The sequence below is a fragment of the Heterodontus francisci genome, chromosome 2 (assembly GCF_036365525.1).
Source record: "Heterodontus francisci isolate sHetFra1 chromosome 2, sHetFra1.hap1, whole genome shotgun sequence".
NCBI lineage: Eukaryota > Metazoa > Chordata > Chondrichthyes > Heterodontiformes > Heterodontidae > Heterodontus > Heterodontus francisci.
Window position 1 is genome coordinate 14,974,456 of NC_090372.1, and position 25,039 is coordinate 14,999,494.

At 41.3% G+C, this 25,039-nt stretch overlaps 1 protein-coding gene across 3 annotated transcripts in view; it reads left to right on the top strand.

Moving 5' to 3' along the window:
• The first annotated feature begins 302 nt into the window (after positions 1 to 302).
• Positions 303 to 25,039, top strand: part of si:dkey-154p10.3 (oocyte zinc finger protein XlCOF6) — a 59,189-nt gene continuing 34,452 nt past the window's right edge. For 2 of the 3 annotated variants that reach the window (XM_068054623.1, XM_068054602.1), the window contains exons 1-5: positions 303 to 421; positions 2,129 to 3,301; positions 7,986 to 8,082; positions 9,728 to 9,970; positions 24,164 to 24,297. In XM_068054623.1, coding sequence (XP_067910724.1) covers positions 2,131 to 3,301; positions 7,986 to 8,082; positions 9,728 to 9,970; positions 24,164 to 24,297 — 1,645 coding nt within the window. In that variant the 5' untranslated portion in view covers positions 303 to 421; positions 2,129 to 2,130. The remainder of the gene's footprint in view (positions 422 to 2,128; positions 3,302 to 7,985; positions 8,083 to 9,727; positions 9,971 to 24,163; positions 24,298 to 25,039) is intronic. The other variant, XM_068054613.1, reaches the window with a different exon arrangement.

Genomic DNA, 25,039 nt, shown 5'->3' on the forward strand with positions numbered 1-25,039 from the left:
GGCTTGAGGGGCTAACTGACCTACTCCGGTTCCTATGTTCCTAACAAAAAGAAGCAGCAGTAGTTGTGTGTAGAAAATACTTTTGCTAAACTTTTATTAACCAGTTGTTACTAACAGGGACAAAGTCCCCCTGATCATGGATTGGCAGTGGTATATTGGACTGCAGTGACGTCACAATTGCATTCTGGGAATTGTAGTTCCCTGTCTGCACTTTTGACGTCACCGGAGGGACTGCAACCCCTCGCAGAGCGCATGCGCCAGCCTGGGTCGGGCGCTGTTTCCTGTCCCGGAAGACAGGAGGATATGTCGGTGCTGTTTGGTGTAATGACAGTCAGGCACAGCAAGAGCTAAGGAGAAAAGTTCCCATTTTGTGAGGCTGCAATCAGAAGATTAGCTCAGAAAAGTTGCGAGCCTTTCCGAGGTCTGTAATCCTATTGTTAATAAGTTTATCAGCAAGAATTTAAATTAGTTTGCTAGTAATAAACCTGACGACCGATCCCTGTAGCACAGTATGTGAGGGTTAACGCTTTCTCGTTGCCCTGGTTACTTCCTGACGGTTACCCTGATGTTTTACAAGGGACAACTGTTGGGGAACTTTCTGTATAAATGCCGTGAGTGACAGAAAGCACAGCACAGGCCATTGTGTAAAGTGTTTGAGTTGAAAAAATAATGTTGGCAAGTAAAGGTCATGGAGCATTTTCAGAAAACTATCGGACCTGGTAGTGAGGTGCAACACTTTTGGTAAAGGCCCAGTCATTTTGCAAAGGAGTCCTGTTATATGTTTTGAAAATTAGGAGTTTGAAGGATAGAAGTGGAGTTAGCATTTTTAAGAGGAAGGGTAGAATACTTGACTTGAGAAATTACTCAACGAAGGTGGCTCAATGGTTGAAGTTTAGTTTAGAGATACAGCACTGAAACAGGCCCTTCGGCCCACCGAGTCTGTGCCGACCATCAACCACCCACTTATACTAATCCTACACTAATTCCATATTCCTACCACATCCCCACCTGTCCCTATATTTCCCTACCACCTACCTATACTAGGGGCAATTTATAATGGCCAATTAACCTATCAACCTACAAGTCTTTGGCATGTGGGAGGAAACCGGAGCACCCGGAGGAAACCCACGCAGACACAGGGAGAACTTGCAAACTCCACACAGGCAGTACCCAGAATTGATCCCGGGTTGCTGGAGCTGTGAGGCTGCGGTGCTAACCACTGCGCCACTGTGCCGCCCCAAAAATTGTTAATGTTTTAACATTTAAAGTTTTTTCCCGAGTTCTGTATGTTCCCTGAAACAGTGATTGTTAAAATGACGTAATTAGTAAATGCCCTGTGTCATTGGCCACAGGCAAAATGGATGTTTGTAATAAATGTGAAGTTATAAATTGAGCTATGAATTTTATTAATTAATAGTGGATCACTTTTATGATGTTGCTGAAGGTAGCAAGGGTCTGGCAGTATTTGGGAGAAGACAGGCTCTAACAGTCTTGGTTCCAGGTTCTGGTACTAGCATGGAAGCAGGAGTTTGCTTGTGTCTTTATGTGCATAGTTTTAGGTCAGAATTAGGATGGATGTTTATCTTTATGTAGATGAACAAACCATGTACACAGCATCAACCTGTGTAACTCACTTTTAGCGATCCAGGAAGTTTCATAATCCAAGAAAGTGTACAATATTACACCATGCACCAGTTTAGGCGAGTGTAAGATGAAAGGATGGAAATTGAGCCCATTAACTTTAGGGATAAAGTCAATGTGAGTACATTATGGGAGATCTCATCCTGGAATCATACCAACATTTTTGCTAAAGTTACTGACACAAGGAATTTCAATCCTTGGTTTCTTTGCTATTTTGATTTATTTAACGACCTCAATTTTGGCTAGCACGTCTAATACAAACCTCACAATCCAAAAATGTAGACCTAATTGTCCTTGACCTTTACTATCGTAAGACTTTCCCCAGAGAGTATTTTTTACTTTGTGAATTGCATTAAGAGTTATATTCTGCTGCAATTTTCCACATCATAAACTTTGAAGTAGGATTTACCCAGCAGTGAAAACTAAACAGTAGGTAATGTAATGGATTTCACAGTTTGCCATTTCAATCTGTAATCTGTATTCACAGATATGTTTATTTTGAAGATGAATGAAGCAAAATTTGTCTTCCAGAACATTCAGCCAGTGACTTTACATTTGCGAGAAGAGACTACTACAGCAAGTTTATGCATAAGCAATATGGAAGAAGGCATTGAGCACCAGTTTAAAAACTTTGTGGAGATATTCCTTATTGAAGTTTACAGATGTAAAATCTGTGCATTCACCTGCAGCCTGAAGATCAAAATGAACTCACACATTGAAGACCTTCACAAACCCAAGGCTAATGATCAGCTTTCTAAGAAGATATCTGGCACATGTCAGACAGAACATGACTCCTCGTACAGCACTGATGTAGACATGGACACTGAAAGTAAGGTGGCTGAGGATATTATTGTGGACAACCTAGAGAGGATATCTTTTCTTCTTCCTATGTACAGGATGCTTCACAACATTAGCCCAGTGTCCTGTGAAATGGGACTGGGAGGACATAATGATAATCTGCATGCTGCTGATGCATGCGAGGTCAGCACGTTGTTTGAAGAGGAGTCTGCACCTTTTCAATTAGATGGATCCCACTCTGTGGCATCAGGGCCACAGCCAACCCCAGTTGGGACAGCTGTGCCTGAAGATGATGAGGAAGCTCAGTCAGAGCACCTTATGACACTAGGCCTCTGTCGGATATCCAATAATAATAAAAGTCATATGGTGAGCTTGGAAGCCAATGGCGATCGTGCAATTCTTAAGAAGCAAAGGCAGCTCAGAAAGAAAAAGCGGAATGAAAATCAATGTTCCAATAATGCTGAAAACTCTCAAAGTGGCTCAAAAAATGAACATTATATTTGCATGACGTGCAACCTGGACTTGCAGTCAAAAGACATTTATGACCTTCACTTGAACTGTCACGATAGGGACGCCGGTTTTAAATGCATGCACTGCAGTTCCAGCACGACTGAGTGGAACCTGATGGAACAGCACCTCAAGAGTCACAATTTCAAAAGGCGGACCTATAGTTGTTCATTCTGCAAGAAAGTATTCACGAGACAAAATGCTTGGAAACTGCATGAAGTCACCCACCAACAAAAATCAGACCTCTTTTACTGTCCAAAGTGCCCGTCCTTTTATTCCTCTGAGAACGTCAGAGATTTGCATTCTGCCTGCCATTATGAGGATGCTTTTAAGTGTACACAGTGTGATTTTACTGGTAGGTTTATTCATTTCCCACCCCCCCAAAAAAAACCCAGAAATGGGCAAGAACTCCACGACCATTTCTTTTTATTTGCAGAGTCTGCCTCTATCTAGATTTTATGTATTGACACAGTAACCGTGTGGGAAACTTTCCTCTGTACACCATTTCTGATCAAGTTGTACTAAAATGTGTTCTAAAAGATGGAACTTACAAATTTGTAAGTAATAGCTATTGGAGACTAACTCTTCACAATGCTCCAGCAAGCCAGTGTGATTCAGGTGCTCTGTAACTCGTCACTGTCTGATTCTCTCAACCACCTTTTTGAGCTCTTCTGCCGATTCAGCGGCTAAGTGGACTTTAAGTTGCAATACTGAGCTTTGTAAGCCAGATGCTCCCTGATTGATCCCTGGCCTGTGCCGAGTCCAGTTATCTCAGCTGTAGTAGTGATTGGGTTGCTACAATTGGCCTCGGAAACCCTAGGTTAGAGAGGAGAAAAATCAACCAGAGTTTCCTATGCTGATCACTTTCTAGTAATCCCTGTTGGAAAATGCACATGTGTGGGCACAGAATTAGGCTTATCTGTGATTTCTGCATACCCTCCCTCTCTCCATCCAGCCTCCTATCAACACATGATCTAGATTCTCACTTGAAGCTTGGCCATGTAGTGACATAACCAGAGAGCAGTCAACTCCCATCGGACCACACTGCAGCATATCCTGGTACATTGGAGGGGGTGGGCTTTTAAGGGTAACAGATCGCACGCATCATTACATGCGCCATGAACGCAGTAAGATAAGTTTTGGTACATACAATCTGCAGACTTAATCACTGCAAAGTACTGAAATAGAAACAGAAAAGGCTGGAAATACTCAGCAGGTTTGGCAGCATCTGTGAAGACTATAGATAAATTAATGGTCATGTTTCAGGTATGGACCTTCATCAAAACTGGAAAATATTAATGAACAGCATTTAAAAAAAGAACAGGACATGGGAGAGGAGGAGCAAGTGAAAAGAAGCAATCACATAGGAATTAGAAATAGTCCAATAGCAGAAGTAATATAAACTGTAGACCATAGGAAGTATAATGAGAGAAACAAAGGACATATGCAAGACATAGATTGTGTGAAAAGTGAAAGGGGTGGTGAATAGTCTGGTTGAAGGGGAAGCATAAAAGACTGGCAAAGGTAGAGGAGGTTTTAGTGGCCCAAATAGAAGAAAAGAGCAGGTTGACATGAAGGATTCAGCAAGATGTTCTGGCAGGATGTGGGGGAGAAACTGGGAACAGGGAATGGAGCCCTTATAGGAAGCAGGGTGGGAGGAATTATAATCCAGGTAATTGTGGGAGTCAGTTGCTTTGTACTTTTTTTTTTATTGGAAAGCCCATCCCCAGTTTGGAGCATGGACTGGTATTTAATTTCAGTCTTGCCAATTTAAAAACAAAACAAAACTTTATTTGTACTGTTGCAAGTCTTCGTCAGAATGTAAATTCATCCACAGTCCTGTAATGCAAACAAAAACAACACTTTTGATGCAGGAGCAGGCCATTTGTACTTTAGAAATTCAACTTTTACTCACAGCACCACTCTGCCAGCTATTTTTAGTTTTAAAAAAAACATTTATACTATCAAGAAAGTATGTTTTGTCCATTGCCACAGTGGTAACCATTTACAGCTCTCCAAACAGTACTTCTGATAACTTATTCTGTTACTTCTCAATTTATTAATACTTTTGTCTTGTTTTCAATTAACTTTGTGTTGCATTAAATTTCTGTCATTGACAGTCAGTATGTTCCCATACTTGTAACATCATTTAAGAGCTAAAAGGTATATAAAAGTGCTTTGCAATGGTTCATTTTGCTCTTTTTTTCTTAATTGCTGGGATAAATCACTGGCCTCAGGTTTGTGACTACATCTGCTTAGAATAGCTTATAATGTGATCTAGGAGCCATACCATTCTGTGGCACAGCAACATAGAACACTATGCTATGGCACTGCCCTAGTTAAATACAGTATAAGTTAATATAATATCTCATGTTACAAATGTTATCCTTTATTAATGATGCCAACAATGTGTAAATAAGACAGTTAGCCTTAGCTCAATGGGTAACATTTTCACCTGAGGCAGGTGGTCATCGGTGCAAGCCCACCCCAGAGACTTGAGCACAATTTCAAGCCTAACACTACTGCACTGTCAGAGATGCCATCTTTCTCATGAGTTTGTTAAATAGAAGCCCTCTCTGGCCTTTTGGGAATGTAAAAGATCTCGTACCACTATTTGAAGAGCAGTGGTGTTCTCCTGGTCAATATTTATCTCTGACAACATCACTGAAAAGAGACTATCTGGTCTTTTGTTTCATCACTTTGTGGGACCTTGCTCCGTCTGCCTACATTACAACAGTGACTTCATCGGTTGAGAAAAGCTTAGGGAAATCCTGAGGTCACGAAAGGAACTACATGAATGCACACTCTTTCTTTAAATGTTACCCCATAAGAAAACTTGATTCTAGTTTGAAAGCAATTAAAATTGCATAGTTTACAGTAAGATGGCCAACAACAGTTGCAGGTAGTGGTTATATTACTGAACATGTAATTCAGAGGCTTAGACTAATAATCCAGTGAACACGAGTTCACCACCATGGTAGTTTGATAATTTGAAATCAGTTTTAAAAATTTGGAAATAAAAAGCTGACCAATAAAAGTGACCATGAAGCTGTCAGATTGTTGTAAAATTCCAACAGGCTGAGTAATGTCTATTAGGGAGGGAAGGAAACTGCTATCCTTACCCAGTCGTAACTATATATGACTCCAGTCCCACACTAATGTGCTTGACTCTTAACTGACCTCTGAATTGGCCTAGCGAGCCACTCCGTTGTATCCAGCTTCTCGTCATGGCAACTAGAGATGGGCAAAAGATGCTGGCCTTGCCCATATCCCAGGAACAAATTTATTTAAAAAGGTGATCCATATTCTGAGGGAATCTGGGAAAAAATTGAGGGTTTCATTATCATTACAAAACTTTGACAGGGCACAGTAATCAGAGGTGCACTTACACTTCAGGATCAGTATTTAAACATGTAACTAAACAATCCCTTATTGGAATTTGTAGATACCACTTTTTAAATAATCATACAAAGATTATCCTTTGACTTGGTGTGAGTAATGTCATGGGTGATCTGCTAATCCATAGAAATATTGAGTCAGTCACTTTTAAGTGTCAAATACATATGTGCAATTTTATTGCTTTTAATCTTACTTGGAAATTTAAGGCCACTTAACAGTATACAAATTGTCTTTACCAACAGTTATAAACATTCAATACAAAAGCAAAATACTGCGGATGCTGGAAATCTGAAATTAAAATAGAAAATGCTGGAAATACTCAGCAGGTCAGACAGCATCTGTGGAGAAAGAAACAGAGTTAATATTTCAGGTCTGTGACCGGTAATAAATATCCAATTAATCTCAGCTTTGTTATGAATAAGTAGCAATGAGACTATGTAGCCAGGTTAAACATAAGCTGTATCTTTGTGCATAACACGGTATAACATTCTGGTTATGAAACAGTGTATTGTCTGACTTACCATAAACAATGCCATGGAGGATCTGCTAGGTGTGTATATATTTTTTAAAATGCTGAACATTTTCTTAAAAATAAATATGCTGGATCCAATGCATACCCCTCTGTGAGTGTGTTTTCTTTTTGGAGGGGGATGAGGGTGGTGTTGTAGTGTGAACAGCTGATCCAGATTGGCTCCCAGGCTGGTCTGATGTCATAATAAAGGCAAAATACTGCAGATGCTGGAAATCTGAAGTAAAAACAAGAAATGCTGGAAATACTGAACAGGTATGGCAGCATCTGTGAAGAGAGAAGCAGAGTTAACGTTTCAGGTCAGTGACCCAGTTCTGATGAAGGGTCACTGACCTGAAACGTTAACTCTGCTTCTCTCTCCACAAATGCTGCCAGACCTGCCGAATATTTCCAGCATTTCTTGTTTTTATTATGGTCTGATGTCATGTCCCCCATGCAATTAGTGGTGCTGTTCCAGAATGCCTGGGAGTTCTCACGGTCAGTGACATTGGTGAAGCAGCCTGGTGACCAGGAGAGATGATTCGGCAGATATTCATTTGATTAAAAAGTCTTATTTACCTTGTCAAATTTTGTTTGATAATGCTTCTGTGAAATGCCTTGGGATATTTTTCTATGCTAAAGATGCTATCTAAATGTAAGTTATTTTCTCCCTTCACGTGCTTTTGTGAAGGCAGTGACTCCATTCACAGTTGCACAGGCAATGGTCACCCTGCTGCGTTTCACCCAAGTTATTGTAACTCATTTGTGACATTTGGCAGATGGTCAACAGGCTATTGGACTGCGGGTTTCCTCGCAATCCTGTCCTGACCCAACATAAATCCAGCAAGGATTGCTGAACTGTGATCAGGAAGAGAACCCTGGATCCTTCCCCCTTTAAATGGTATCAATTATAACATCCCTAATGTTGCCTGCCCTAGCTGAGAACAGCCATCTCAGCACGAACCTTTTGCAAAAGTAGTATGTGACTATATGTATACATATGTATTTTTCTTATACAATGGGGGAATACTTTACTCCCTCACAAAATAGTGTTGCCTTAGTGTTTAGATATTGATCAAAGCCACAAGCACTGTATTGATTTAAATTGAACTGCATTTTCTTTTTTCATCAGATGAAGCATGGAGCAAGGTTTATAAACATCTGTGCAACCATGACAGCAGTATTAAGCCACACGGGTGCACTGATTGTGACAAGAGGTTCTTCAGAAAGTAAGTGCTTTACAGTACTCAATGGTGTACCTAACTAGAATCAGCATGCATAGCTTTAATAGCCATAGTGAAATGTACAGCCCAGTTATCACCGAGCTAGGAACAGAGGATGGGGATTGTGGAAGGATAGATTTCCGAGTTAAGCTACCTGTTTCAGTATAACTTCAGTCAAAGCTTCCCATTTTCCTAATAATTTTGTATTCCCTAAAAAGCAACTTTTGTAATGAAAAATCATGTGTAGTTCCTATTTACCAGTACAAAAAAAAAACACTGCTTAATTCCAGATTAGGCTTGACGGTCATCATAAAATAATCTCTACACTTTTTCTGGCCTACAAGGATCCTTTATACTATTTAAAGGTACATGATGCCCACTTTTTAATTCACAGTATAAAAAAAAAAGACAGCTTAATTTACTGCTGATAAGGCAAAAACAACACAACCTGCCACCCAAGGCCTATTGTCAGACAAACATAAAGCAACTCATCTGCCTGCACATCAGAAGCGTATGTCAGGGAAGGAAGTATTATCCATAAAATACACCTATCTCTTATGGTCCATAAATTACACACAATATTATCTGTAAAACACAATCCCCATTTTAAAAAAAAGCAGAAAATGTCAGAACTACTCAGCAGGGCTGGTAGTATCTGTGGAGAGAGAAACAGAGTTTCAGGCTGATGACCTTTCGCTAGAACTGGAAAAAGTTGGAGATGTAATAGGTTTAAAGCAAATACAGAGGTAAGGAGTGGGGGGACTAGAAGGGAAAGTCTGTGGTAGGGTGGAAGGCAGGAGAGATTAAATGGAAGAATAATGTTGCAAGGCACAGGAGATAGTAATGTGACAAGTAAAGAAACAAAAGTTGGGGAAGTGTAAGTTGGAGAAGCAGAATCATCACCAACAGTTGCTGTCCAAAACTGGAAAAAAAAAAGAAAATGGGGGGCAAAAGTTACGACATGAAATTGTTGAACTGAGTGTTGAGTCTGGAGGGCTGTAAAATGCCCAATTGAAAGTGGAGGTTCCATATCAAAAATTAAATAGAACCCATAAGCTCTGTCTGAGTCCACAAGGACCATAGAAGACGTAACTTTTTGGGTCTTTTCTGATCCTGGCTCCTCTTCCCAGGAGTTTGACCTGCTGGGAAAGCCACAATGTCTTCCCCGCTCAGGCCTGTTGTTAAAATAGCAGTCCTGATGATATGATCAGAGGAGGATCTGCATATTTAAAGAAGGATCGCACTGGTTTCTGACAAGTGTCTGTCCTGCCTCAGAAGGGCAAGTGAAAGTGGGATATTAGCATGTCGCCTTGGTGATTTTAACTGCCTGCCTAATCTGGTTTCTGCCAGACTGGCAGATCAAAGTTACCCACAGTGTCTAGACTCGGATATGAAGAATGATAGTGGATGGCTCTCTGTGGAACCATACCACAACAAGTCTGCATCTCTAGGAGGAACGGAGACTAAAATGGAGGGAAAAGAAAAGTTTTAAAGTGGTGAAAGCTCATTTTTCTCAGCTTGATATTCGATCATTGGGCCTTTTTCTTCAATTATCTATAAGCCTGTTCAATATGCAGCAATTTATGTATGAGCAGGGTGATCTGCTTTTTTTTTTGCAGCATGAGATGGAATTATTTTCTGCTTTTGTCAGAGTTGAACTGAAGGAACACATGGCAAAGCATTACGAGGCAAGACCGTTTCTCTGTCAGTTTTGTGGACGGACATTCAAGTACAGACGGCAGATGAATAAACATCGCAGACAAGTCCATCAGAAGACAAAGGAAAAGAGGAGAGAAAATGTAAATGGTGTGACAAGTAGAAGGCACGAGGAGAAGGAGCCTCAAATTAAGACAAAGAAACCAAGCAAAGAATTTGTCTGCAATACTTGTACCAGGTATTAACTCATCAAACTAAGGAATACTAAATAGTGTTTTCAAACAGGATCCATTGCTTCTTGAAACATAGGGATGTCAGCTAAGGAACTTCTGAGACCCTTATCTGCATTTATGTTACCTTGGGACACAATTTCTCTCATGTCCATCTTGATGGCCTCCCATTCTCTCCCTCCATAGTCTCCAACAGTTCCAAATCTCAGCTGCCTATATCCTGTCCACCACTAAGTCCTATTCATCCTAACTCCTTTGATCTACATCAGCCCACAACACATTCAATTTAAAATACACAGTCTCATACTCCCATAGCCTCACAGACCTATCCCTGCAATCCCCTCTGGGCCAGTATTTCCTCTTAAATCTTTTGGTCCTCTGACACTAACTAACCTGTTATGCTTCTTGTCCTCACTTTGCCCATCATTTACGATAGAGTTGTCAACTGCCTAAGTCCTGACCTCTGGAACTCCTTCCCAAAGGCCCTCTGCCTCTCCTCTTCTCAAACCCTATCTTTTTGGCAAAGCTTTTAGCCACCCCCTAGTCTCCTCCTCCATGGCTTGCATCTATTCCTCATCTGTGCCCCTTTGTTTTTGCTTTCTCCTATGTTAAAGCTGCTATATTAATGCAAGTTGTTTTTAATAGGCTGTGTGTTTTATATTGTGGTATTTTTGTATTACAATATATTTGATTAGTTAAGTTACATTGGAAACAAACAAAAGCCACTTCATTAAAAGCAATAATTACATTTTGAAATGGTGGTCCAATTTCTGGAGCTGTAATTTAAATAAATATTTCGAAGATGTAATTTTATCACAACATTAAATGCTCAAAATGTCATGCTTTGCTTGATGTTTATTAACAAAGCATGACATTTTGGACAGAGCAGAACCTGGGCTTTGTTTTTGTTATGGAATTCTAGCATTTTCAGTTTTTACATTTTTTATTAAGATTTCTATTTAGCTGAATTACAAAGTAGATTGTAGCCTGAGAAGCTGCTGGAACATGTGCTTTTATAACTTTAGAAAATGCACATTTTAAGAAATCTTATTAGTAATATATAAAAGAACATGTGTTGAGATTGCATATGATTTATATTTGGGTAACCTTCTGATGATGTGACTATGATTTTGCCATAGTTCCTGGGACTCTGCAACTTTTATACTACTGCTGGGTATCTGATTGCTTTGGTTATTATGGCTTTACAGCCAGATATGATCTTTGCCAAACTTCTCCTCTGCATGTGTTTCGAAGCCTTGGCTGAGAAACTGTTTTAGTATTCTAGCTTTTTGTAAGGGATTCTGATAATTTATGAGAAGCAAAATTCCCAGGCTGGAGTGTCTAATTCCCAAATTAATAATCAACTCTATGACTCTACCAATGAAAAAAAACACTTCAACCACAGTTTTGAAAACATTGTGGGCACTTGTTTTACTGTGTAAGCTTCGTGCTTGAAAAAAAAAGCTGTTAACTTTTTCATTGGTTTTAGATATTCGTTGAATTGTATGTTTTGTTTCCACAGAATTTGTACGAGTATACATTTAATCCATTTAGTCTGTTGGCATAGTTGCAATGTTTGGAGGAGGGGTAGATTAGAAGTGGGAGGGTGTAGTGGTGGGGCACTTGAGATTTCTTCCAACTTGTTTTAAGATTGTGTTGGATTGGTCCATTGCTCTTTGTGCTCCTTTGCTGGGCTCTTCTTCCTCCTATAGTGTTATGCTATTATATTAATGAAGTGCTGTTGTCTAAACGTTCAAGCAGAAGGCTTGAATACATCAGGTTCAGGCTAAGTTATTTACTCATTGATAGTGGTTAGCACCGCAGCCTCGCAGCTCCAGCGACCTGGGTTCGATTCTGGGTACTGCCTGTGCGGAGTTTGCAAGTTCTCCCTGTGACGGCGTGGGTTTTTGCCAGGTGCTCCGGTTTCCTCCCACAGCCAAAGACTTGCCGGTTGATAGGTAAATTGGCCATTATAAATTGCCCCTAGTATAGGTAGGTGGTAGGGGAATTGAGGGAAGGTGGGGATGTGGTAGGAATATGGGATTAATGTAGGATTAGTATAAATGGGGGATTGATGGTCGGCACAGACTCGGTGGGCTGAAGGGCCTGTTTCAGTGCTGTATCTCTAAATAAATAAAATACGTCACGTTGGGTACTTTATTCACATCTTTGTTATAGGGGAGAAGGAGTGCAGACGGATTAATTCCTGCAGCATGCAAGTTGGCTTGACTGTCCATTCCAATAGGAAGCCTCTATTTATTATGAACTAATTTTACTGTAAAAACGCCTGTTGGTAATGGTTGGTTATGGGCAAGTTCTACTACCTTGTGCTCCAAATGAGGAGCGGAGCCAGGGAGTGGGACTAATTGGATAGCTGTTTCGAAGACGACACAATGGGCTGAATGGCCTCCCTCTGTGTCGTATCATTCTAAACCATGCTTGAAGAGAGGGCTACAGTACTGTAACACAATTCTGCAGCCAAACCTTCTGCAAGTGTAGTTCCCCACTATGAATTTACTTTAATACAAAATAGGCATTTACATTTTTCCCCTTGACTGACAAAAATGGTTGTCTTGAACTGGAAATGTTTAGAATGTAATCCCGATGGCAGAGGTCTGTGGAGGTAATTTTAACTTTGCGCACATGTATAAAACGGGTGAAAAGAAAATCTGATTTTAAATTTTCCTTCAGGAGAGATGTAAAATGGACTGCTGATTCCTCATCACCCGTTTTATACTCGTGTAAAGTCAAAATTACCCTCTTTTTTTTTACATTGAAATCCATTTTTCCATCATAGGCTGATCTTTCCTAGAGGAATTTGGGCAGCACAGTGGCGCAGTGGTTAGCACCGCAGCCTCACAGCTCCAGGGACCTGGGTTTGATTCTGGGTACTGCCCGTGCGGAGTTTGCAAGTTCTCCCTGTGACCGCGTGGGTTTTCGCCGGGTGCTCTGGTTTCCTCCTACTGCCAAAGACTTGCAGGTGATAGGTAAATTGGCCATTGTAAATTTCCCCTAGTGTAGGTAGATGGTAAGGAATATGGGATTACTGTAGGGTTAGTATAAATGGGTGGTTCTTGGTCAGCACAGACTCGGTGGGCCAAAGGGCCTGTTTCAGTGCTGTATCTCTAAATAAAAATAAATAAATAAATAAATTTGGGCAAAAATGGTTTCTTTTGCAAGTGGCTGTACTGGTTACATGTTTGTACATGAAGAGCAGTGCTACAGTAACATCACAAACTACAACAGTTACACTTTAGAAATCATTTTCTGTCACCAGGTTTGGAGTGCTTTTGTAAATAAAGATGGAAGCATTGTTATAACTTCCCTAGTACTTTACTAACTAGCCCCAACGAGTTAGGTTTCAAACGTGAAACAGCTCAAACCAGGCCTGTTGTGGTGCCAGCAACTACACCTGCAAACTTTGGTTGCCTTATTTCAGCATCCTAATAAAGGCAGTACTGTAGTTGTTGACACACTGTCACTTGTGTCACAAAGTCAAAGCGTCTGGGCTGGATTTTCGACCCCCTCTCGGGGCCAGGAGCAGAAGCGGGCAGAAGCTAAAAATAGCTGCACCAGCCAGCGCGCCGGTTCCCCGACTCCATTCCGCCTCTGGGACATTTTTGTGGAGGCGGAATCGGGGGCCGGCAGGGCTACCCGTCCGCACACAGTAGGTATGCGATCAGGCTTAAGAGCTACTTGAGGCTAATTAAAGGAATTTTCTAGTCGACCTCCTGGTTCCCGCAGGCGGCGGGGGCTAGTTTAGGTGCCTGTAGGCAGGAGGGCCAGTGCACCAGGCAGGGCTAGAGGCCCTCCATGCCTGCCTGGGTGTAGAAGCAGCCACAGATGACCCTGTAGAGAGCTTTCCTCCCCAGTAGTGGCCTGACTACATAAGCCATTTTTTAATTTAAGATTTTAAAAAAAGCTGGAGGGAGGGCTCCTCCATCATGAAGCGCCATCTCTCATACTTACCTTCTATCGCAACCTGCCGCTCCTTATAAGCTGGAAGGCCTCTGATTGGCCCTCCAGCTTCGAGAGCTCGCCCACTCATCCTCAATTGGATGGCGAGTCTGTCTCCAGGCCAATTAAGGGGGCACCCCAGCGAAACACAATAAGTAACTATTTCCCCCAGGGGTTTCGGCACCCGGAAACAGTCCCGACCTCTGTTTCCTGTCTCAGAGGGAAAATCCTACCCTCTGATTCTGCCACAAAGATATAATTTATCACAGTAGCAGCATTGCACCAACCTGCTGATGTACGTGCTGCTGGAAAATTAGCCTATGTTAATTATTCAAATATTTAGCCTACACTAAACTGCAGAACTATTGAAATAATTGACATAGTTAATTTTATCTCTAGCATATTATTCATCATGTTATCATACACTCTCCTGCTCCTGCCTCTCTCCACTACCTCAATTTCCAGGGAAAACAACACTTCATTATTCGTGGTGATTATGTAGCAGCGCAGTGAGTTGCAGCAGCAACTTGTGTTTCATGAAGTAGTGGATGCAGGTCAATTTCTATCTGAATTCAACCAGCCACAGTGGAGGTGCTTAGTGATGGCCATGTGCTTCCCCTCAGTGTGGGGACTGGGAAGCATCTCCTAGCAGCTGTGTCAGAGCAAATCCTCTGGAGCATGGTCCCTGTTGATCTTCTCAACTCCTACTTCATTGATCACTGATTATATGCACCTAAAATGTAAAAATTCTAAGATAACAAACACACAAAAGCCTAAATAAATCAATGTGTTCAAACATACCCATAAATTGCCCTTATCCTTGTGGGAATCTGTCCAACAAGTTTTGTCATCAAAACCTAACCTCTCTCGGTCTTCGGTCTTTCTTGGTCCTTGCTGGACTTTACATTCATTTTTTCCAGCTCTTCACTATGCACATCCTTTCAGGCCTCTGTACATTAGGAATAACAGCTACTCATTCACATTCCCCTGTTGTTGACAGCTCCTTGAGCCATTAGGGGAGAGAAAAATAACCTGAAAGATTTCAATAAAGTCATTGGCAATCCTCCAAGAAACAGAGCATTTCTGTAACTAAGAATTAACTATTTTATTCCCTCAAAGGGAACAATTCCACCATGATGATTCTCCTAATTTAGATTTAATTATGCAGATCAGCTTCTCATAGGAGTGATTAGGCCTGTTGTAAACCTTACAAGACAAATGTTCAATGTGGAATAATGTAGCTGGAGCTGGTGCTGCCTTTTCCAGGCAGAACCAGGTGGTACTGTTTGGCTCAATCTCGGGATGCAGTTTTACCTCACTTACTTCCAGCTGTTCATTCATTTTTATGGGGCCTTACAATACACAGGTGCAGGCAACACAAGTAGGAAGGCCAGTTATATATTTTGATAAAAGCAAAATACTGCGGATGCCGGAAATCTGAAATAAAAACAAGAAATGCTGGAACAAGGGTCACTGACCCGAAACGTTAACTCTGCTTCTCTTTCCACAGATGCTGCCAGACCTGCTGAGTGGTTCCAGCATTTCTTGTTTTTATTTTATATTATATATTTTGATGCCTGTTCTGGTAAGAATAAGCACAGTGACTTGTATTCAAATGTGTTTAGTATGTTTCACTCTTGCTGATCAGAAATGCCACTCTGAATATTTCTCACTATGTTGTTGACATTCTAAGATTTTAATGGACATTTTAATGCCCATTTAGTAAGTAATATGGAGATGTGTAAGATGTTATGTTTCTCAAAATATTACTGCAAAGGTAAATCTTAAATTATATCCTTGTACAAACCCCCATAAATACACAGTTACAATTAGTTTTTCTGAAGTTACTTGTTATAAAAGTATATCCTCCTGTTCACCATCACAACATACATTTAAAAGAGTAGCTTTAAGGCAGAAAAATGTCTCATGGTACTTTACAAGAGAATTTTATTTTTTAAAAGGCATCAGGCAGTGAATAATAGTGGGAGATTTAGGAGAGATGACTGAAAGCCTGGTTGAAAAGATTGGTTGTGAGAAAGAATGTAATGATGAAGAAAGAAATAGAGAGGTGGAGGGATTTCAAAAGAAAGTTCCAGAGATTAGGGCCAGTAGGACTGAAGGCTGTCCCATGGAGGCGCAAGAGGTGGAGGGAGAATGCATAGAAGACCAGAGTTGCAATGATTGAAGGACGTAGGAAGCGGGTGATGGAAGCTGGATAGGTAGTGTGGGAGCAAGGCCAAGGAGGAGATTGAAGATGAGGACGGGGCGTTTAAATGTAGTACGTTTGGGGATAGTGAGCTAGTATAGATCAGTGAGGGTTAGAGTGATGGAAAAGCAGACAGGTCACATCGTACGGGCTGGGGTTCACAGAAAAAGGAGGATGTTAGAAAACTGAAATCTAGAGTCAACAGAAGCATGGTATTGTGCATGGAGCATGTTATGGTTAACTAGGTACAATGTCAAGGAGGGAAAGCACACTGATATTGCAGTCGCAGCGAATGTGATTTGTGATTTTGACCAGGGTGGCCTCAGTGCTAGGGGCATAGCAGAAGCTGAACTGGGGGGAATTGAACAGGGAATTTTGGGAGAGATGGACATGGAGATGGGACGTGACAACATGCTCAAGGACTTGAGAGAAAAGGGTTGGTAGCAAAGTGAGCTACTAACATGATCAGCAGGCACAGGGACCAGGAATGGTTAGCATTCAGGAAAGAGAATCGAGGGAACAGGAGCTGAATTTCGTGGAAGAGTTGAGCTTGTAGAGAACAGGGTGGAGATGGGAGAAACTAAAGCATACTCTGGCTAGCTAATGATGGTAGAATCCAAGAACAGCAACAGAAAGGAAATATAATGAGGCACGTGGCTGCACAAGGGTACAAATAGAACATACAGTAGGCATACTGAAACATGAGATTCTGTTATCTGGGTAGCTCTGATTGTGTACTGCAGTACACCCTTGAAAAGGTGTCTGTGATAGTGGTATGCCAGATGATGCACATTTCTGTCATCAGGAGAGATGTCACCATGCAGCAGGTGCAAAATGACAATGGATTCAATCTTCTCTAGTTAATTGGTGAAAATTTCTTCTCATCAAGTACTGAATGTCAGACAAAGAGTTTTACAATTTAGAGACAGTGGAAGGGTCAAGAGAGGGGGTGGTAAGGTAGACCTCTGTGTCGCCACACAGCTCTACTCATCGAATCATATAGCACAGAAGGAGGCCATTCTCTGCCAGCTCTTTGAAAGAACTATCCAATTAGATGAACAGCTCTATATTAACCATTGCACTTAACAGGATGCTTTGTATTCTCTCAAACAACACAATGAATTGACTATTTTCTTTTGTAGGCCAACCCCTTTCTGTTCCTCTTCTGCCTCCTATACCTGTTGTTTATTTGTATTGAGTTGCATCCAATGCTCTCTGCCTATCTGATTTCCCAGAATGGATATTCTTGAGCTGGTGCTTGCTGCAAGAGGAGTGAGTTTATAAATCAAATTTGTATGAATTAAACTTAAAGTGGGTACAGAAACAGTGAGGTCTGGGGTCTCATGTACACAAATCTTTGAACGTGACAGGACAAATAGAGAAAGTGTATGCCATCCTAGGCTTTATAAACAGATTCAGCACAAAAGCAAGGAAGCAAATGCTAAACCTTTATAAATGACTGGTTAGGCTCCAGCTGGAGTATTGTGCCCAGAACACTTTAGGGAAGCTATCAAAGCCTTTGAGACTGTGTAGAGGAGATTTACCCAAAATGGTATTGAGCTTGAGGGACTTAAATTATGTGGAGAGACCAGCGAAGCTGAGATTGTTCTCAGAGCAGAGAAGGGTTATGTGGAGATTTAATAATAGAGATGCTCAAAATTATGAGGGGTTTTGCTAAGAGTAGACGGGGAGAAACTGTTTTCACTGACAGAAGGGTCAGTAACTAGAGGACACAAATTGATAAGTGGCAAAAAAACTAGTTTGTTTAATCTGGAATGCACTACCTGGTGGAAGCAGATTCGATAATAAATTTTTAAAGGGAATTGGATATATATTCGAAAAGCAGAAAGGGAGAGCAGGGGAATGGGATTGATTGGATAGTTCTTTCAAAGAGCTGGCAGAGAATGTTTTCCTCCTGTGCTGTGTGATTCCATGAGTAGAGCTTTGTGGCGACACTCAGCTCTACCCTACCACCACCTCTGTTGACCCCTTCTTTGTCTCTAAATTGTCAGACTGCATCCCCGACATCCAATGCTGGATGAGCAAAAGTTTTTGCCAACTAAATATTGAGCAGAACGAATCCATTGCCTTTGGTCCCCACCACAAACTCTGCTCCCTAGCCACCGACTCTATCTCTCTCCCTGGTTCCTGTCTGATACTGAACCAGACTGTTGGCAACCTTGGTGTTGTATTTGACCCCAAGATGAACTTCCAATCACATGTCCGCAACATCGTTAAGACTGCCTATTTCCACCTCCATGACATCACTGACTCCACTCTTGTCTCAGCTGATCTGCTACTGAAACCCTCATCCATGCCTTTCTTGCTTCCAGTTTTGACTCTTCCAATGCACCTCTGGCTGGCCTCCCTCCATAAACTTAAGCTCATCCCGTATCCTATCTCGCACCAAGTCCTGTTCACCCATCACCCTTATGCTTGATGACCTACACTGGCTCCTGGTTAAGCAACACCTTGATTTTTAAAATTCTCATTGTTGTTTTCAAATTCCTCCATGGCCTTGCCCCTCCCTGTCTTTGTAACCTCCTTTCAGCCCTACAGTCCTCCAAGATGTCTACGTTCCTCCAATTCTGGCCTCTTGTACATCCCCAATTTTAATCGGTCCACCATTTAGCCGTTGAGGCCCTAAGCTCTGGAATTCCATCTCTAAACCTCTCCGCCTTGCTAAGTCTCTCTTTCTTCCTTTTAGGATGCTCCTTAAAACCTACCTCTTTGACCAAGCTCTCATCTGCCCTTATATCTTCTTATGAGTCTGTCAAATTTTGTTTGATAACACACCTGAGCAACTCCTTGGGTTGTTTATTACATCATTAAAGGTACTATATAAATCAAAATAGTTGTTTTTATGGATGCCCTTCAGTATCGAGACTTTGTAAGCTGTGATAATCAATGATTCATAAGTAAAAATAATGGAAAGAATTTATTGCTATCAGTAAGACACTCTTTGTGTAATACACCACCAGATGAACATGCCATATTGTCATATGGGGCTTAATGACATTCCTAATGACAATGCATTCTCCAATGTGCTAAACAGAGTGAGTTGCATCAGTTTCCAGGTTTAATTCCTTTTGAATAGGTTAGGGATTTTCAGGTTGGGTGTGCCTCTGGCATTTAATAGCCTCTCCCTTTGGTTATCCACTTCTTCCTGCAATGTCAAAGATATTGTTGAAACCTGAGCCCTGCCATCGCAATGGAGTTAGCCACACAAAACCTGAATGCATGAACATGCAGCATGGAAGCAGGCTTTGCTGGAGTCTTTTACACCCCCACCCACTGTCATTAAAGGAGTTGCTAGAATGTGACAGTTGTATCATGTCGAAATATGGGTTGCTTCGTGATAGTGTTGGACAGGCCAGAGTTCCCAAAAGATAAGCAAGGATATCATTTGCATATACAACTTATGAAGGTAAAGGTCAGTATTACTGTCGTGCAGTAGAAAGAGATACTTCAAACAATTCCTTTGACCAGTATCTTGCAGTTGTGTCTTTCTTTGCATCAGGGTTGCCAGTATCTTAACCACAGGCACAATTTTGACCTGTCTGTGCAACTGCTTTCTGAGGAATCTGCCCCTCTGAGCAAAGATAGCAACCCTTCTTTGGCTCACCTCCCTCAGCTTTACCTCCAGAACGCCATCAGAAAAGAGAACTGTCCTTCCTTTTCCCTAGACTCTTGCAACTCTCAGACATCCTCATAAAACACCAACCAAATCGAAATGCCAGCAAATGTTTCATTACAACAGGAAGTGCAGGTGGCCTTTAAAGATGAGGCAGCAGCTGTTCTCTAACTGTTCCCTGAATATCCTACCCCCTTCCCAATCTCCATGGGCCCAACGCTGGGAGCAATTAGCTGTGGAAATGCTCCATAGGAAAATACTGGCTCGACCTCCCTTCATCCATGATGTGAGCTGTACCAGTGCATTCCTGCATGCTACTAGTGCATTCCCAGGTGTGCCTCCACTGCAGCTACAATTGAAAGTCTTTCCCTTTATGATCTTTTTAAAAAAAAATTTGTTGTAGAGGTGCAAAGGGTTGAAATTCTCTCATAAAATTAACCAAATAACTTTGTGCTTTTGTAAGAATGCTCCGGTGAAAAACCCACGCAGATTACTTGTTAGCGAATTGTGAGAGAGAAAACACCTATGACCTGTAGCCATTGGGGAAACGGCGGCGCAGTGGTTAGCACCGCAGCCTCTCAGCTCCAGGGACCCGGGTTCAGTTCTGGGTGCTGCCTGTGCGGAGTTTGCAAGTTCTCCCTGTGTCTGCATGGGTTTCCGCCGGGTGCTCCGGTTTCCTCCCACATGCCAAAGACTTGCAGGTTAATAGGTAAATTGGCCATTAGCAATTGCCCCTAGTGTAGGTAGGTGGTAGGAGAATGGTGGGGATGTGGTAGAGAATATGGGGTTAATGTAGGATTAGTATAAATGGGTGGTTGTTGGTCGGCACAGACTCGGTGGGCCGAAGGGCCTGTTTCAGTGCTGTATCTCTAAATAAAAAAAAAAAAATAAAAACGTCATCTCATGTCACGAGTTGAGGCTCGCAGCTACTTTTGTTGTTTACTGCATCCCAGTAGAGGGCAGCAAAGTATAGTTATTTCATGCTCTTTTATTTCTCCGACGCAGCTCAATACACAGACTTTATCCACAAAACTTTTGTTTGTCGTAAAATTAAAAGTTTCTGGGTTCCAAGTTGGTGTTATTTTTAGGCTACTCTAGGTAGAAGATGGAAACAAATCCAATGGGGAATTCAGGAGAACTTTCTTTACCCTGTGAGTGGTGAGAAAGTGTGGACCTTACATGTGTAGAAGCGGAGGTGAATAGCATAGATGCTTTTAAGGGGAAGCTAGATGCGTATATAAAGGAATGGAAGGATATGCTAATAAATGAAGTAGGGTGGGAGAAGGCTTGTGTAGAGCATAAACACCAGCATGGACCAGTTCAGCTGAATGGCCTGTTTCTGTGCTGTAATTTTTGTGTAATGAGAAATTGTCTAGGGGCAATTGTTCATGAATGGTGATTACAATCTAGGTTTTCCAGAATCTCACTGTGTAAGAAACAAAACTTGTAAGACCTTTCTACCTATTCTTATAAAGTGAATAGGTTGTGAAGTTTGTCTGTTCCAGCGGTGTCCATAATTGTACCAAACCAAGTTGTGCTTTAAGTTCTCAAAAGACTGATCTTTGACACAGTTTGTAGCTTGCGTATTGTAGCTAACAGTCAGATTGAGGTTGCCTGCTGCTGAGTTTGTCTCTGTGGAAATGGTTCTGTTATAACCGTTGATAAATGTGGTAGCAGTTTTCTGGGAAGAAAAATAAGCATGCTCCTTCGCAAGACTGGACACTTTTACTTCATACTTGGCATCAATAAAGTTGTTGTTCTCCACCACCCCCCCCCACCCCCCAGTATTACTGCACTTCTCCTCTGAAGATGCTTATATGGCCTTTATAAGCACTTGCAGCCCTCAGGTACCTTACCCAAATGGCTGTTCTTCATGTGCGTGCAGCAGGCTTTCAATTCTGGAGGACAGTGCAGCAGAGTGCTATCCTATCTTAGACACACTTTACCAGCAAGAGTCACTGGTTAGTGATCAGGTCCCGGCTGATACCTTCTTTCCTATCCCAAGGGTGCTGAGACCAACTATAATGTCCCTATTGCTGTTGTGATTGAAGTCAGCTAACTGCACAGATTGGGCATTGGATCTGGTCCATATGGCATGGTGCCACACTGGGTGGTGCCCGTAACCAGTAGGACATCAAATTATATCTTTAACTAAAACATTGAATAATGTGTACAATTAACAAAGTTTTGGACCATATATTTATAGCAAAGTTTAGGCTAATGTAAAGCTAGTATGACTGTACCATCACAGAGTTAGAAAGGGAATTCATCCAGTAATAAAAGATGAGCATCTGCTCCATTTCAGGATTTATCCACTTAAACCTCATTCTTCTTACATTGTCTGTATAAAATATCTTTTTTTTTAAAAAAGTGTTTAGGTTTGGAGACTGTGCAAAGTATGTACACTTAATCAACGCTCCCATTCTCAGATGTGCACTTGGAATAGCTTCCAAAATTTTAACAGAAGCTAAAAAGAAATCTGCACTTGTTGCACATGAGATTTTTCACAAAACAGATTTGGACTCAAATTTTTGTGTCTTGAAGAATCTGGTCTGGACTAAATGTCATTGCTGGAGTTCCTGGGTGCACTTTTTTTTGTTTCTATTCTTCTTTACCCTCTCACCCCCCTCCTTCCCCCCCGGCCACATACATACACACACAATTCCCTATCCAAGCGGAAGGGCAGTTGACCAGTTCCCAACTTTCTACCAATACTGTCCTTGGCTGACCAGCTGAAACTCAATCAATTGTGTTTCATAGGTGTACACTGTTTTACAGCTAAAATTAAAAGTTGCACCTTAATGATTGGTGATAGGAACCATCGTAGTGTGTGCATTGGGTGCCAATGGTTCAAATGCCTTTAATTTCAATAAAATTAAACTTGCAGATGAATACAATTCATCTTTTTCAGAAAGTGTGCTTTGAAAAGTCCTTATTAATGCAAATTTTTGCTCTTTCTGCTACCTTGATGGTGTGCATCATGTTTGACTCACATCTTAGCTTTTTCCTGCTTGGGTCCGAACTGAATTGCTATCTTCTGGTATTGCCAATTCATTTTTAAAAGTTGCAATTATGGGGAATGATGCATATCGACTTTTGCCAGACTTGCATTGGGTATTTATTTTGTAAAAACACTGTCATCTCAACTGCACGCTAATCTCTACAGACTATAATAGCTGTGGTAATGTAGTTTGGCTCCTTGATCTTTCCCTCCATACTGGTTATGGATCAAATTTCTATTTACTCAGGCCCAATAGATCTGATGACCAAGGTAACTTACTTGGAGGTCAGTTTGCAGTGCAGAGGTCTTAGTACAAAGAGTATTAGCTTTGACATAGTGGTAGCATGCTTGCCTTTGAGTTAGAAGATGTCACATTTATAACCCATTCCAGAGACTTGACCACATAATCTAGGCTAATACTTCAGTGCAGTCCAGAGGGAGTGTTGCACTGTCAGTGGTGCCCTCTCTCGGATGAGGCATTAAACCCTGTCTGATCTCTAAGATGAACGTAACAGGTCCCCGGCACTATTTAAAGAAAATCAGGGGAGTTCTGCAGATGTCCTGGTCAATATATATCCTTCAACCATATATATCTGGCCATTATCATATTGCTGTTTGTGGGACCTTGTGTGGAAATTGGCTGCCTTGTTTCCTACCTTATAACCGTGACTGATTCAGAAGTACAAACAGATCAGCCATGATCTTATAGAATGGCGGAGCAGGCTTGAGGGGCTGAATAGCCTACTCCTGCTCCTAGTTGGTAAGTCTGTATGTATAATGATCCACCCTTCTACTTTTCTCCCCGCCTTTCCGAAAAACTATGCAGACTCGCGGTTCTTTGGGTGCTCTTGGTTCTCTGATAGCTTGCCCAAGTGGTCAGACAGTGGTCTTTATTTGCGAGATACATGCTGAAATTTGGAAGGCTATTTGATCATGCAGCTGAACCAATCTAAATATGTACTTAACATTAAAGGTTCAATTACCCAATCACCTCCATTCTGCACTGGAATAGTGGAGTCATTATATGTAGCCTTAAAAGATTGAAGTCAAACATCTTTGGACTGGAAAGCAGATTGTCTTACCAAGCTTAAAATAGATTGCAGATGGGTCATAGAAAAGTTTGACAAAATGTCTGTAATAACCACTTCGTTGTAATATATTTGAGTGCATCTTTCAGTACTGTTTTAGTACCTTGGGATGTTTTTGCTACGTTAAAGATGCTATTGTTGTTGTCTTTTGTTCATCTTAATGATTGAATTCTCAATTTTATCCAGCAGAGTAAGGGTTAAATAAAATAATGCTTAATAAATGGCACTAAACAATTGTAACCTTGAAATGAAATGTGAATGAAGAGTGTAGTGAAATGTTTTGTGATGGTGACAAGTCTGTTTCCTGTTGGACAGGAAATGCTCCTCCAAGTTAGCACTCCAGAGACACATGGGAACACACACTGGTATAAAACCATTTCATTGTCAACGCTGTGATTATAAGACCAGGCTAAAGGCATCGCTGATACAGCACATGAGAATTCATACAGGTAAGAATAATGTATCACATATTGGATAAATGTTTTCTGTTAAATTATGAAGTTCCTATGTTCTATCTCCAAGTTCTCTTATTGTTTCTGTGGATCTGGAAGCCCAGGCAGCATCCCGAACATGCTTCCAACTTTTCATCCAGTAACTGAGTTGGCCATTCATGAGATGATTTCGAAATGACTCTAATTTCCCCTCCCACATCCTTCCATGAGCAGGGGCCTGATTTGACATTCCCCCTAAACCCCTCCCCCCCACTTTGCTCCCTAGGGGTGAGGGTGTCAGAGATGGAGGTGAAGAAGTGATTGAGCCAATCAACAGCTGTAGCGATATTGTGGCAAGTGCAGGGTCAAAGGCTTGACACGTGACAGTTTGAAAGTGTCGCTGTAAGCGACTTGGAGATTTCTTTTCTGGAGTGGATGCAGAAGGAAATGAGCTTGGAAGGGAATGGGAGATGTGGGTAATGAGGGACACAAAGAAGTAGAAAAGGATGGCCTTGTTATTGACCAAGGCTACAGGAGACAGCGAGGTCGAGGGGATAGCTTGGAACATGGGTAGGAGAGCTTATATGGAAGGGGGCGTCAATGGAGAACAGATGACCTGTCAATTTAAAAATATACGAAGCTTGAGTACTATTTCAGAAATATGATCAATGTATTTTTCTTTAACTTAGTCATGCAAATTGTGAAAATTACATTTAATTGAGATCTTCATTTTCTGATTTAATTTACCTAATAACAGTAA